The following is a 16,055-nucleotide window of genomic DNA, read 5'->3' as shown; positions in this document are numbered from 1 at the left end:
TTACATTCTCTTGAGGATGTTTCTTTTTTTTCTTCTTGAGGAAGAGATAATGTAGATGTACACCCTAGTTTTTGGCATGTGTTTTTATAAAAATCCACACCAAATTACAGAAAAGGTATTTTTTAGAAAATACTGAATAACACAGCTGTTCCAAGCAATAGTTGATGTCAATAAAGTGACCGTTTTTTAGGACAAATTGCATGCCTTTTGCTTAATTGTAGGTACTGCTGAAATCACATTGATGTTAGTTTGATAGAATTGTAGAAAGGCAGTATGGCAGCATGCTATTAGTAAAACAAAACAGAGCAGGCCAATGAAGTAGAGTGTTGAAGTCTGTCTAAGAAAACCTAGAAGAAAATTGAATTTGTCCCTGATATCTGTGGTCACAACTCCAATAAAACCACTTGCCCTAAAGGTTACCCAAAGCACTGATATTTTAAAAGCTTGGAGTGCACCAGAACACTGCATCACTCCAAAACAATTTTCAGGTTCCCATTCACACTGTTGCTAACTTTCACACTGCTTCTTTTTCACAGCAACATACTACTACTGTTAAAAACATTTGTGTTATATTTGCCTGTCTGTCTCACTCATCATTCATTCAGTTTGAAGAGACTAAACAATGCAGTCTCATGACACCCTTCACCCAAGATATATGCACCTTTGCAGCCTAGGTCTATTTTTTGATGGCCAAATATTGAACCAAAATCTCACTATCCTTTCAAAAACAGGATCTTCTATTTTCTAATTGATTCTAGACTTTATGATTTTCACTCCATGCACACCCACAAAGTACTGCCTTGAGATATAATGAAGTGTATCATACTGAATTCAGCTTTAACTTCCAGGCTTAATCAAACGATTATTGTACCAGGAGAGAATTTTATTCCAGAAGATCTTTCAGGTAGATATTCTTGTTTTGTTTGTCATGGAGTATCATGTAAAGCACTGCTTGCCCAACAATCTGACATAAAAGGTATTGATAACATGAAAACTAAGAGTGCTTTAAAGTTAGTCCCAAATGAACGCAGATGCAAGACTTGATAGCCCCAGAATTCAGTCCCAGACAAAGGTCCCTTGAGAGCATTTATGAATGAGTCTTGGAAAGTATTATGTACTGTTGTGCTTTCACCAACAGCCCTTTTACCACATTCCCAGGAATATAAGGAAATTCAAGTACACACACCAGAAGCATCACTGTAATTGACACCACTATTAGTATTCTTAGCAGTAAGCAAAAGACTGAATAAGAGGGACAATAAGCAACCATCCAATTGCTTTCTTTTCAGATGGTTCAGAGAGTTGGGTAGTAAGGACATACTGGAAGCTCTCAGACTTAAATCAATCTTGTACTTTCCTCACTTGTACAAGTACCTTTATGAAAGGCTAACCTAGTTATTTTTCTAAATGCTCATACTTTAAAGACAAGTTGAAGTCAAGTCAACACATTGCATAAATAATAGTTCTTTCTACATAAGCTTCTGATTCAAACTTCCTGAAAACAGTGACCTAATTTGATAATTCCAGCATAAAATCTTAAAAGAGCAAGAGACTGATTATGAATTGTCAGTAAAAGGGGATTCTGCAACATGGAGATTGAAACATAGTATGGCACCTTTTCTGATACCAGCGTAAGTACTAGTAAGTCCATTTCGTTTCTTCCTGTGGCGATACAACCAGATGCTGAAGACCATGAGGATAATCCAACAGGCAGCACCAATTCCAGCAATAAAGGCAGGCTGTTTTACTACGTCAGAGATCTGCTGGGCTAAACTGACTTGATCTTCTGAAGACACAGGATTTCCATGTGAATCTGAAAAAAAGGACATCACAAATCTGTAGTTAATCTGTATGAGCAACTGTAAAAGGCAACACAAAAAGAACTGACAGAACTGCATCCATTTCTTCAAGGCAATATGCTTAAGATTGCTCATCAAAATCTCTTCTTATAGGTCTAGGCAGAAATATCTGTTTTCAGTATAAGACTCATTTCTCCAACTCTACTGTGTTTTGATTGTAGTGATTGCTAAATAAGGCTACTGGATTGTTTTTGTTTGTTTGTTTGTTTTTTCACTTTACCAAACCAAAGACAGTCTCAGAAAATTATTCAAGAAGTCAGAAAAAAAGCATAGAAGAAAGCTCAATTACAAAACAAGCTTAGTTTGTTCCTGGGCTCTATGAAAGTGCAGAAGTCAGCTACACATACATACATTCTCATAAGAAAAAGTCACAAAAGAACGACAAATTCAAAGAAGCGTAACATGATGCTAATGTTAAGGGATACATTTTAATTTAGCGGTTCCTGACAGATGAATTAAATATATTACACAGTCTAACATACTCTTTGCAGGTTTCAACTTTAGTTTCAATTAAAAAAGACTGAATATTTAAGAAGGCATAAGGAGGACTAAAAAGGAGTTTTAAATTGTTAATAATAGTCAAGCAGTCTCATTGTTACTGGACACACTGCCTTCTACAAATACTGTTAACCCTTAAAATTTCCAAATTTAAGTAACGAATATGTATTTTTTCCACTTTTCCACTTTTTTTTTTACTTTTTTTTTTTTTTTTTTTCTCCTGCAGAGAAAGCACAACCAATAGTTGTTTTTTGTTCCTTTTCCGCACTCTTTTCTTTTTTCTCATTTCAGTAGAACCTTCTAGGAATGTTAGTAAAAATATTCAGTTACTGAAAAATGCTAGCTGAAATGAAGCAACTCAAAGATAAAATACTGTCTTCCTGATTTTTTAACCACTACAGTGAGTTCTAACTGGAAATTTCATTACTGCATAGGGTGAGGGCAGGAATTTGAAACCTTTAGTCAGAGCGGATATTGCTTTACACATTCCAAGCTTAGACTTTGAAATACCCATTTTTATTCTTGTGTAAATCCAACAAGTTGTTTTCTTTTTCTTTCTTTTTTTTTTTTTTTTTTTTTTTTTTTTTCTTCTTTTACTATGGGTAGTGACATCATATGTTGAAAAAACGATTTCAGGTGAAAGGTACTGTTACAAGTAATAGTAATAGAAACTACATATGATATGAAGACTTGTTCACATAAAAACCATCACATTTTCTGTAGGGACTAACAAGTGAATAGATTATACCACTGTGACCCATCTTGTATTGTTCCAAAATAAGCCTAAGCAAAATAATAAACTACAATACAAAAAAGAATATGGAATCAAAACAAAACCAAAACCTCTTCTGGAAAAGGATATCTTCATGAGTGGGAAATTATTACATTAATAACAACCATTTTCCAGTGAAGAATTTAGCATTTCATTTTCTGTGATATATCTGTTTGGCCAAGGAATCATCACTGCCTTTGACTGCTACCTTATTGGAAATTTTATTTCATATTTCCAGTTCCTTTATCTTCTGTGATCCTAAGCATACTGGCTAGTTGGAAAGTTCACCAAGTAGACTTATTCTTTTCTTACTAATACACTCTTTGTGTCTGCTGGGTTTATAGATTTCATGCCTATTTGTGCAAGGTTAAGATGGGTTGCAGCAGATTTTACAGAGACAGCCAAGCGAAGTTCCACACAAGTGGACAGATGGGCTTAAACATATAAAATATACTGTGACTAATGAATTAAAATTGTCACTCTGATTCTCATCTTTTGTCTCTTTGCAGCTAAGGCCATATTAAGATATGAAAATGTTTTTAAAACATATCAACAGTACAACCATACAGAAGGGTAGTACTTTTATATGCAAACATTTTGCATTGCTCAGTGAATGCGTATCTGAAGATTACAAGATACTGAAGAATCTCTTTGAACTCTCATTGTTCGAATTTTTAATTAAGAATCATTTCACTGTATTATTTTACTAGCCATTGCAAGCATAGTAACAAGATTATATATTATATATATTTTATATTATATAATTATATATATTTATATATATATATATATAATATATAATATTATATATTATATATTTGCTGTTAAGAAACAAGGCTTACACTACACACAATATAGAATCATTGAATTGCTCAGGTTGGAAAAGACCTTAAAGTTTGAGTTCAACCATGACCCAACCATACTACCTAACAAACAACCCTCTGCACATCCCTGAGCACCGCATCCAGATGGTTTTTAAACACATCCTGGGATGGTGACTCAACCACCTCCCTGGGGAGCCTATTCCAGTGCTTAACAGCCCTTTCTGTAAAGAAGTGTTTCCTGATATCCAACCTGAACTTACCCAGGTGCAACTTGAGGCCATTTCTCCCCATCTTGTCACCTGTAACCAGTGAGAAGAGACCAACCCCAGTCTCACTGTAAGCACCTTTTGGGTATTGAAAGAGAGCATTAAGGTCTCCCTTCAGCCTCTCCTCATAGGGCATATTCTCCAAGCCCTTCACAAGCTTCATTGCACTTCTTTGGATCTGCTCCAGCACCTCAGTTTCCTTTCAGTACTGAGGTGCCCAAAACTGAACAAAGTACTCGAGGTGGGGCCTCACCAGTGCCAAGTACAGGGGCTGGATTGCTTCCCTAGTCCTGCTCACCACACCATTCCTGATACAAGCCAGGATGCCGTTGGGCACACTGGCTCATAATCAGCACACCTGGGCACACTGCTGGCTCATATTCAGCTGACTGTGCATCAGTACACCAAGGTCCCTTTCCATCAGGAAGCTTTCCAGCCACTCCTCCCCAAGCCTGTAGGGCTGCCTGGGGATTTTGTGACCAAAATTTAGGACCCGACACTTGGCCCTACTGAAACTCATACAGTTAACAAACTGTACTCAGGCAGATCAACACTCCCTCCCAACTTGGTGCTGTCTGCAAACTTACTGAGGATGCACTCAATCCCCTATTAAAGATCATTAATAAAGACGTTAAATAGAAGTGGCCCCGGTACTGAGCCCTGGGGTACACCGCTTGTGACCAGCCGCCAACTGGATGTAGCTCCATTGGCCACAACCCTTTGGGCCTGGTCATCTAGCCAGTGTTCACCCAGCAGAGCGTTACCCATCCAAACCATGTGCAGCCAGCTTCCCCATGAGGTGGACAGTGTCACAGGCCTTACTAAAGTCCAGGTAGACCACACCAGCAGCCTTATGTGTGCAGACTGCAAGTGACTTTACACTGAATTAAGTGGTATATATTTACGTACATAGTGACAAGAAAAATGAGTATGTGTATGTGTATATTCATACATACAACACAATAGAAAAGAAGAAGGAACGGCTTTCAAAAGGCCACATTTAAACCATGTAGCACACTTATGATTTAAAAACAGAAAGCAAGCTAAATATATAGCAAGGGAAAGAAGATCTAGTGAACCTTCCATTGCTAATAATTTCCATATACAATGTCTTGGAAGCCTTACTTTGAGAAGGGCATATTCACTCTTTGCCACAGTCCCATGTGAGACCAGTCTGGAAAAAAGCTCTTGAATGAAAAAAAAAAACAACAAAACAACCAACTTTTCTTCATCCTAAGAAATTTTTGGAAACTTTGAGATATAAACAGTTCATAATCATCATTCCTGTTCCTGCTTGCACTGCTCAGGGAAACATGCCAAAATAATAAGTGAATGTAAAGACTGTAAGGCAAAGTGCATCTTACTGTCAGAGCAGCAGCCACAGCTTATAATGTACTTAAGAAGACCTCAGTGTTGTCGGAGCAGACTGATCCCATAATTCCCTGAAACCAGCATATTATCAAACTGACTCATTCCCTTTTCTTCTACCTTGAGATAAGAACCTCACAGAGCATGTTGATTTGGCTATTGCTCACAGGTTCTCTGATTCTGACTGTGCCAAAGCTCCAAGTTTCATACTTCAATGAAAACTCATTAAAATTCATATCACACAGAACTATGAACTTTAATTCTCTATGTAAAATATTCGGGTAAATAATATAAAACTCAAGTTTTAAGTTGTCAAATGCTGTACAGAATTAAGATAGAAATGGCAAAGATTTAAGACAGGAAATTCCAGGTTCACAGGTGTGCAGGTATCTCCAATTCTGCCCTGTATGTATACATCATATAGTACAGTACTTGCCAATATGTCTGCCTCTTTTTGTATACAATATGTACAGACACCATTTTTGTGGGCATTGGTAATTTGGGCAACCCAAAACCAGCAAAACATTTGGAATCTACAATATGATGTCCGATGCTTCCTCAAATACATGTGGAATGTTGCAATATGAAAATTATATGGTAAAATACAACCAGGTTAAGAAAATGCTATTTTTCCTTCTCTCTAGTAATGAATACTTCTAAAATTGGAAAAATAGCATTTTTGCAAATCAGTCCCAAAGCACACAGCTTGTGAGGAAACAACCAAAAGTTGGTTTGGAAGGACTTGCTCTGTGAGGAAAAAGTCTCTTTTTACCAAATGGGATATCAACAAAACCCACCATGCAACTACCACTCCAAAACTATTTGAAGGGCTGACAGAATATCTCTAAACAAAACAATTAGAATAATGATTTGATGAGACTTTCATTGTACACTGAGATATTCAATAATTGAATAATGCACTCAATATTTATAAAAATTCTACAGACTTCTCAATAAATAACTGCACCACACATATTAATAGGAATTATGCATTTAAGAGTCATATTAATTGGTGTGAGATCTCTCAGAACTGGCACCCTGTGCAAAATATGTTGCAGGATATTCCCTACTCATGACTTACTTGAAAACTAGCATGTGTTATACAACAGAGCTATTAGAGAATCACAGAACGGCTTGAGTTGGAAAGGACCTTGAAGATCACCTAGTTCCATCATGGTAGCATAGGCAAGGTTGACACTGTCATAGGTGGTATCACATCACTGGACAGACATAAGGCTAGTGATCAGTTTGATATGATAATTCTCATCTTTCTGTACAGGGAAATTTTGTAATCCATGCAACAATAAAAATATTCTATCATTTTTTTTCAGTATTTTATATATATATATAAATATATATATACATACACACACACACATATATATATGTATATATATTTCTCCACAGAGAAACACGAGCATTTACAGTGAGCCATGGATATGATTTACACTTTTTTTTTTTTTTTTTTCCCCCTTAGTGGAAAAGCTCTTTTTTGTTATGTAAAATATCAACTTCCTCTCCCCTCCCCCCCCTCCCCCCCCCAAAAAAAAGAAAAACCACAACAAACAAACAAAAAATGATTTTCTAGGCATTAGAAGTCCACAGAAAGCTGTAAAAAGGCCATTCAAAAACTCTAAGGAGGGTGTTTTAAGGAGACACATGATTTTTTCAGCTGACTTCATGATTTTAAACACCAGAAGATGATTTTTGAATAAGAAGAAAGTATATTGCTGGCTTGCCCCAGGAGGCTCTCAAGTCAGTGGCACTGCAGCTCAGTGAACTGCTTTAAATCAGCAGAGACATGGAAAATGGAAGAGCTCTGTGCCTACAATTTGTACCTGTCTTTGTACCAGGGTAAGTGCGTGCACAAGGTCACTTATCACACACCTCAGCTGATGCATGGTATTGTGATTGCACACCTCAGCTCTCAGAGAATCCAACTTCTCCTATCCTCCCCTCTTGTTCTGGAAGGCGGACTCTGAGAGGTGAAGCTTCCTCTTGTCACACACCTGGCTGAAATCTGCCTGGCCATCACTCACAGTCACAAACTGGTGAGCAACCTGCATAGTGCATGACCTCAAAAATGAGTTTGGTGTGCAAGAGAGTAGGTTACAGTGGGGAAGAAAGTCTCACATTAAATCTCGTCTTCAGACATTCCAAAGCCAGCCACAATTCAAACTCATGTTTCACAGAATAGGAGAATGGCCTGGGTTGAAAAGGACCACAGTGATCATCTAGTTTCAACCCCTCTGCCATGTGCAGGGTTGCCAACCACCAGACCAGGCTGACCAGAGTCATATCCAGCCCGGCCTTGAATGCCTCCAGGGATGGGGCATCCACAACCTCCTTGGGCAGCCTGTTCTAGTGTGTCACCACCCTCTGTGTGAAAAACTTCCTCCTAATCTCTAACCTAAACCTCGCCTGTCGTAGTTTAAAACCATTCCTCCTCATCGTAGTTTAAAACCATTCCTCCTCATTCTATCACTATCCACCCTTGTAAACAGTCTTTCTCCTTTCAGTTTATATGCTCCCTTCAAGTACTGGAAGTCCACAATGTGCTTTTCTGCACACAGAAATAATAGTTCTAAAACAAACAAACAACAACAACAACAAAACTACTGTACTTATTCAGATATCAGAAAAGACTTCCTGAAAGAATAGTTGGGATCAGTGAAAAATGTAGGAAGGCAAACATGCAGTTCCCAGAGCATGTTGGTATAGGACTCTTTTAAACCTTCTAAAAGGAGCATCTTTGGCCCTCTTTTCTCCCTCTCTCTTGCTTCACTTCCCTCTCACTGTAACAGAGTAATTTATTGCTGGTGAAAGGTGCCAACTGATGACATCAACAAATTAATTTTCTATCTTCAGAAGAGCTACTAGAAAACTGCAGTGTCTGCTCCACGCCCCTGCTGGGACTTCATCCAACAGTTAAGAATGCAAGTCTTGTAAGAATTGTAAGAGAACTCGTATTCCCTTTCCATAATCAAGTGTTAAGTAAACTGGAGCCATTCACATGCCTAGAGGACTTTAGCTAGATATAATAAATGAAGAGTACTCCTCTTAAGTACTAATTTTCAGCAGCTCCCACAGTTGTCTCAAGGACTGTAGAACTGTCTAGGTATTCCTTTATATAGTTTTTAGTGATATGAATCCCCCAAAGTCTCTTCTTTCCAGATCTTTGTCATGAAATTGTAAGAATCAAATTATGGCATTTTTCCTACAGAAAAATGTAGTCTTGGCTATGCCACGTAGTTAGAAGCAAGCAATAAAAAATACTAAACCAAACCCCAGACACTCAGAAATATATGTCTTTTAGCAAACTAAAGGCTCAATTATATTTGAACAGCCTCTGAGATAGATGATTGCCTCATGCTTTCTAACATGGTATCAGTAAAGGCTAGCATCAGAAAAGTCAGAAAAAAATCTTACACTGACAGAACATCATTTATTTCTTTTTCCATTTGCCAAAACTCCAAAGTGGTTAAGTTGCCTTATACAGTTAACCTCCATTTAACTTTTACTTATCATGAGAGAAAAGGAAAAAAAATGTGTCTGCAAAGTGTTTGTCTTTGAAATTCTAGTCTGCCTTGTTAATTTAAACTCATTAATCTTAGATTTTCAAAATCTAAGCTGTATAGAACAAACTAAAATTTGAATGGAAAACTGGCTGCAGAGAAGCACAATCTAGCAAATAACCATGACTTTTTAAAGACATATTAATGGAATATTACATAAACCATGTGCATTTTTTTCTGAAAATCTCTATTAATCACATACGTGTGTAATCCAAACAAAGATAATAGTTGGGGAAGTATACATAGGTCACTCTGAAAGCAATGCCTCCTATTTATTTCCACAGAAACTACAACAGCTAAAAGAGCACAATAACACTATTTGGTAGAGCAATTTCTCAGCTACAAAACACTATTTTTTTACCTAGTCAGCACTATTAGCTATGCATTCTCACCAGCAACTAATAAGAGCCTGCATGCTGCATTCACAAAGATCTGCACCAGTGGAGGTGATCCGATGTCACTGTCATACTGCTGAAACACACCACCCACTACCTCATTGTGCTCACATTCACTCTTTGGTCTCCAAAAACATTTAGCAAGCATCTGTGAATGTCAGTAGTTGCCATTTTTTCCACATGGAAGAATTCAGTGACATACCTTTGTCTCATCCATGCTTTCATGTCAGATGCCATTTTGTCAGACAGCTCCTCTGCTGCCTTCTGTCTCATAGCAACAAAATGTAAAGGAATATTGTTGGGAAGATTCAACCTCTACTGACATATCACCAACATCCACCCCTTATGTCATGGGCAAGCATCATAAAGCAGGAGGCATTACTTTCAGAGCAGCCCTCATACATGTAATTTTTCAGCAAATATATTACTTGTTCAGTCCTGTTTTCACACACACATATATATTTAAATACAAAGTCAAATAACAGGGAAGATCCACTAATGATAGAAATATGGAAATGAAGTCCAGAACAAAAGATGAGGTTTTGTTGTGATTACGTATAGATTATAAACTGTAATGATAAGGTAGTCTGGCACAGATGGGTAAAGCAGTGTATGATTATACATAAGGTTACTTTAAATGTTCTTCAGTGAATCAACAGAAATGAAGTATTTCTCCCAGGTATACCCAAAAGCAATATCCTTGACATGCATTTATGACAGAAGGAATTGTAAATCACTTGGTACTTCTTATTCCTCTACTGGAGAGCTTCTAGACACAGCTGATATTTATTTTTCCTAATGTTTGCAAACTGTTGTTTCTTGCATCAATATTCTTATCAAGGCAAATCACCTCTCTGAACTAAAATAAGCCAACATTTAAGGATTCATAGTACTCTACATGCTTTATTACACCATTATTAAGCTTGAAATTTCACTTTGAAAAAGTTGGCAACCAAGAAACAATGCTGAATTTGAAGAATCAAACATTTACATTGATATACTTCTATCTTTAGAGTGCAGTTCCAAGACAAGTTTACAAGCAGAAATGCCATATCCTGCCACTTCAGAGATCAGGTACAATTATCTATTTCATTTGACCTGAAAGTATTTCTGATGCCATAAAGGACAAAAGCAAGCAAACACAAATGACTGAAACCAATAGACAGGATTACCATCAGGCTTACCTAACTGGATAAACTGGGGATCACTTTTCACTCCAGGTCCTGCTCCAGTACTCGCTGCCACTTCCACGCTGTATCGAATACCTGGTACTAGGGAAGGGATGACTACAGAAAAGGTGGAACCATCTACTGTCTTGTTTATATGGTATCGACTTTCATTGCCAAGGCACCAAACCTGCAGGGAAGTAAGAGTATTGCACGTATAAGCATTCAAAATGAAACAGTGAAGGATCATTAGAAGGAAGGTTGACACATTCCTTCTGCTGGATAAGATTTAGAATCTGTCCCAGTTTTATAATCAGAAGTCATGGATCACAGTCCTACGCATTCTGAATACTGGAAAGCTATTTCTTGTTCCAAAGAGCAGATCCAAATATTAACATTATTTGATGGGTTTATCCCAATTTATTCAATCTATGACAACAGTGCTAATAAAGCTAAAAGCATTAGTAACATGGAACAAGAGAAACCCCTTTACCAAAAGTCTTTCAACTAAACAACAAAGTAAGAGCATTCAGATAAATGAGTTTGCAATTCTCCTGTTAAAGAATCATTAATCAAGCAAGGCTTTATTCACTCAAGTGCAAGGGCAAGATTTTCTTCATGACATCAGAAGAGAACAGATACCATGCTGGAATAAAAATGTTACCTTTTTAAAGAATAAATGGCAGTGAGGAATGAGGATTAGTAATAAATATACTATCCTCTATTGAGAGACAATGGGATCATGTCAAATATCATTTTTTGATTGAAACTAGAACACAAAACTAAAAACTTTTATTTGGCATTTCAGAAATCCATTATTATATTCAGTCATATTAAGTGACTGGGAAACTGCATTATCTGTGTGGCAAATGCTTTTAAGAGAATGGCTGAATGCTCAGCTGCTATCAAAAGTAACATAGCAGCTAATTTAGGTCTCCCAAGAAAATGATGAAGCTGTGTTGCTTTTTTTTTTCTATTCCTTTTCCACAGTTGTATTGCTCTACACTGAATATTTGTTTTAGTTAAATTCAGTACTTTATTTGTAGAGAGGCAAGTTTTCCTAGGAACGTCAGCATTTCTGACCCTGTGCTGACTACACATAGGAGGGAAGATCATGTTTTTGACATATGGAGCTTTTAAAAGATTTACTACCCAGATAGCTGTTCTTAATCCCTTGGGCAGTTCTGCTGTTGAGGAGATTGTCAGGTGAGTGAGCTAGAGTTTCACTTGGAGAACAATTGCTAGGGTACTTTCCATAGAGTCCTTCTTGCCCGGATACTGTAAACTTCCTTTATTTCACCATCAGGACACTCTAAGACCCTTTTTCATTCTCCGGATGCCAAGGTTTGAGAAAAGGCTAGTGGGACACTGTGAGGATCTGAAATGTATTTTAAGCCCCTTTGAAATAGAATCCCAACACAGCACATACAGAACTGCTTCTGTAAAGCAGGTCAGAGAACAGAAAAAGAACAGACTCTTTTTTTATATATATTCAGATATCAAATACAGACTATTTCAGTCAGAAGGAGGTATAATTATTACTTACATTGTTCTTAAATTCTGAAATTGCATTTTCATAGACTATAAGAACTTGATAAAGTGAAGAACAAAAGAATTGTCTGCATTTTGACACAAGTCATTTTCACAGACATTACTATAATAGTACACTTGTACAATAGTGTATATGTAAATAAGAAAAATAATATATGATGTACTTGCAACTATGCACTACTTATTTGTAAAAGTGTTTTGTTCTTAGGTGCTGAAATAAATGGGGAAATGTGCAAATTGGGAATGGTAAGTTAAACAACAGGTTGTTCAGTACTTGTCAGTACTATAAACAGGCATGTGAAAACTCATTTCCAGAATCTTATGAAACACAGAGGAATTCACACTATAACAGACATATCAGTAAAGAAAAAAATAGTATAAAGAGAATTTCTAACTTCATGCTACGAATGACATCTGCCATGGTTTGATTTCTGGCTTTTTTTGTGTGTGATGCTGGCAATTCTCCAGTTAAGATGGTATCCTTCTTTATGCACATTTTACCTTTTAATTATGTAGGTACGCACTTGCCTTAGACCAAGTACAGAGAAAACTGAAGAATTCCCCCTCCCCAAGACTCACACCCATTTTTAGGGGAAAAATGTGAGATGATAGAAAAATGACCATTTAAGAAAAGAAAATTTTACAAGATTCTGTTTTGGCTTTTTGTTATTGTTCTTTTTTTATTTTGTTAGAAGTTTTTATAGGTAGATCACTCCCCTCCCCCCCCCGTCCTCCCTTCCTTTCACCCCCACCACACACACACATTCTTAGAGAAAAACAATAACTACATAAAGCTCAAATAACAGCAACATATATATTCATTGTGTCAGTTTTCTGTCCATGGTGAAAAAAACACAGTGGAAAATAAGGGCACTCAGACAATAAATGTGGGAGAAATGTGCCAGTGTGCCACCTGCTGCTACAGAAGCACAAGAAGACAGTTTGCTCCAACACCTGACAGCTTATTAGCTCTGAATGGTGGGAGGTAAGTCAGGTATCATATTAACTCGCAAATATGAATTTCCTGAATTTTATTGTTTTGTCCTTGCAACCTAAACATTCTTCTAATGCATTTGCTTGATGGAAATATTTGCACCCTTCCAGTTAATTGAATATAACAATTTTCCAATTTCTTATTTATTCTTTTTTCAAATTACATGATATGTCTGAAACTAAGCCACAAACTCATTTTATTTCTACCTGTTGACCAAGTTTCATGTTCTGATATTTTATTGTTCTAAATTTACCATGAAAAGCAGTGACCTCTTCCCTTTTCTGCTAATACTAAGGGAAAACAAAATAGCCAAATGAGTTTTTAAGGCAAGGGACACATGTTTGTAGCACAGCGTTTTACCTGAAGAAGAAGCCAAAACAGATGATCCTGCCACTCAGTGCCTATTAAAAGTTTATTTGATATACACAACTAAATATTTAAAGTGTCTGTGGCTTGCTTAGGAAAAATAAGCTTCAGTTGATTTTCAAAGTAAATGATCTCAAAACAATTTGCACTGAAAATAATTACTGTGTATGCTGCTAAATGAACATCAAATGAATGCTTTATAACTTACCTACAGTTTTTGAAAAATTATATAGCTTAACAAGACCTTTCTTTTGTGAAAAATACAAGAAAATTTCTATAAATTTACTATATTTAGTATTGTACAAGAACATTCTTTACTTGAAAGTTTTCTATTTGACTATTCAGTTAAAAATAAATTCCTCATATCATAACACCATTAATTATTATCCTTGAGCCTTTCAGCTCCTTAAGCCTGTTTATATTTATTATTGCAGCCAATGTCTTTGAGTCACAAAATGGTTCTCTAAAAGGTAGGGTTCCCTTTCAGCTTGCCTAGGCTTTTCTCAGTGTATAACAAAGACAAGAAAGCAGTTGTTTCAATTATTAGCACTGACCTTTGTTTTGTTTTATAGAGGTGGCTTTAATTGCTTTCTACCATTTAGACAGAATTACTAAATATGGAGCTTGATTCTTCAAAGAAATCATTTTCCAAACGATGTGCTCTAACTTTATCCAGTAGATGGAGCCACACATCCACAAACAATTTACTCATCAGAACCCAGCCAACACTTTGACAGGGGATATATGCAATTATTACCTTATATTCTTGAACCATTCCATTCTGGTTATCCTCGGGGGGTGGCTGCCAGGTGACTACAATTGCAGTCCCATTCCCATCATTTTTAGTTACTGAAACACTCTGAGGTGGAGCACTGGGCGCTGTTTGTTTGGGGAGAAAGATTGAATGGTTATGTTTGTCAAATGCAACAGAGAAGGATTTTAGTTTTCTTTTTAAAGGAAAACTGGTTTCTGGGCCACAAAAATGTATTATTTTACTCCCTATAATGATATACAAGGTAAGTGATCTGAACCTACAGGCAGGCTTCCTATTTCTGCTATGCTGTCTCTGTAAGACAGAAAAAGTCAGGCAGCCCACCAGACACTCCAAACTCAGATAACAATTACCTGAACAGCACAGAATTCTTGAAAGGGTTTCAAAGCATCTCATCCATGATCAACAGTATTAAAAAATGAAATCTGTAAACAGATCCTAGCAGAATGTTAAACCTCAGCTGCTCCACTGTGTGAAAAATAGTGAGCAATACAAACCTTGTTAAAATCAGAACTGAATGTATTATGCTTAAAAGATTTATATTTTGAATTTTAAATAGTTTTTCTAAAAACAATATGCTTAGATGATGCTTGGGATGACTGCGATTAAGCACACCTCCTGAACCACCCACAGAAATAAACAAGAGCTACACTGTATTTACATCAGGTAGTAAAGAGATAAGGAAAAAGGTATCACATCCCAGCAGAGGCACTGAAATCCCTATTCTGAAGCACATACTTATTATGCCTGAACTACCAGATGAGCTACAACAAAAGAAACAGCTTTATGAACCTTCTCTTTTTAGCATGCGTTTGAGATGGAAATACATAATTTAGTCCACTATATCTGTTGCCCTCATTCATCTTTTCATTTTGTATTACTGATTGATGCAGATATAAAAGCCTTCTAAGAATGTGGTTTCCATTCCCCCAGCTACACTGCTTTGATGATTTCTGCGGTGTCTGCTATCTACTCAAGATAGTGATTAGTAAGTGCTTGAATCTGACAGAAGTCACTTGTGACCAGACCATGAACTCAGCAGGGAGGAGTGCACACTGCAGTGAAGATAAAAAGCACATTTCCCATTGTGTGCTGGAGGAGGGTTTTGCACATCCCTCTCTCTCTCTGTCTCTCACACATGGTTCTGAATATTTACTTCGATGTCACCAAACAACTCACTTAATGATCAGTCCAACACATTCTCCTCTGCTACAGACTGCTGTTCTCAAACAGCACACACTTCAAACAAAATCAAATAATGAACATATCAGAGAAAAGCAGACCAGAATACTACTTCAAAAAGGAAAGATGAAGACAGTCTGGCTCCTACTTACCTTCTTCTAGGGTTTTTGCAAATTTCACTTCACTATCTGCTCCTTGAAACTCATTAAAAAAAGGGCGGGCCTTGATTTCATAGTTTACACCTTTCTTCAGCTCTGGAATGATAACGCTGTTTTTGGTTGGAGTCCTCACTTCAAAAATTAGCCATTCCGACTCTCCATAGGATGCTGGTGTTGGCCGGTACAGGATTTTATATCCTTGAATGTACTGAGATTGCTGGTCCACCTGGAAAAGTAGCAGAAAAACAACCTTTACAACACATTGTGCACTTTTTAATAATTTATTAAACAATTAGGAATAATTTATTA

At 36.8% G+C, this 16,055-nt stretch overlaps 1 protein-coding gene across 15 annotated transcripts in view; it reads right to left on the bottom strand.

Moving 5' to 3' along the window:
• ROBO1 (roundabout guidance receptor 1) overlaps nucleotides 1-16,055 on the bottom strand; it is a 692,513-nt gene that overhangs the window by 35,546 nt on the left and 640,912 nt on the right. For all 15 annotated transcript variants that reach the window (XM_085547220.1, XM_085547240.1, XM_085547251.1 and 12 more), the window contains 4 exons: nucleotides 15,741-15,972; nucleotides 14,392-14,513; nucleotides 10,742-10,913; nucleotides 1,616-1,813 (listed from right to left, as the gene is read on the bottom strand). In XM_085547220.1, the coding sequence (XP_085403346.1) occupies nucleotides 1,616-1,813; nucleotides 10,742-10,913; nucleotides 14,392-14,513; nucleotides 15,741-15,972 (724 nt within the window). The remainder of the gene's footprint in view (nucleotides 1-1,615; nucleotides 1,814-10,741; nucleotides 10,914-14,391; nucleotides 14,514-15,740; nucleotides 15,973-16,055) is intronic.

The sequence above is a fragment of the Coturnix japonica genome, chromosome 1, assembly GCF_054131305.1.
Source record: "Coturnix japonica strain WE chromosome 1, WE-NBRP24, whole genome shotgun sequence".
NCBI classification, from domain to species: Eukaryota; Metazoa; Chordata; class Aves; order Galliformes; family Phasianidae; genus Coturnix; species Coturnix japonica.
This window is presented reverse-complemented; position numbering and strand designations above follow the sequence as displayed.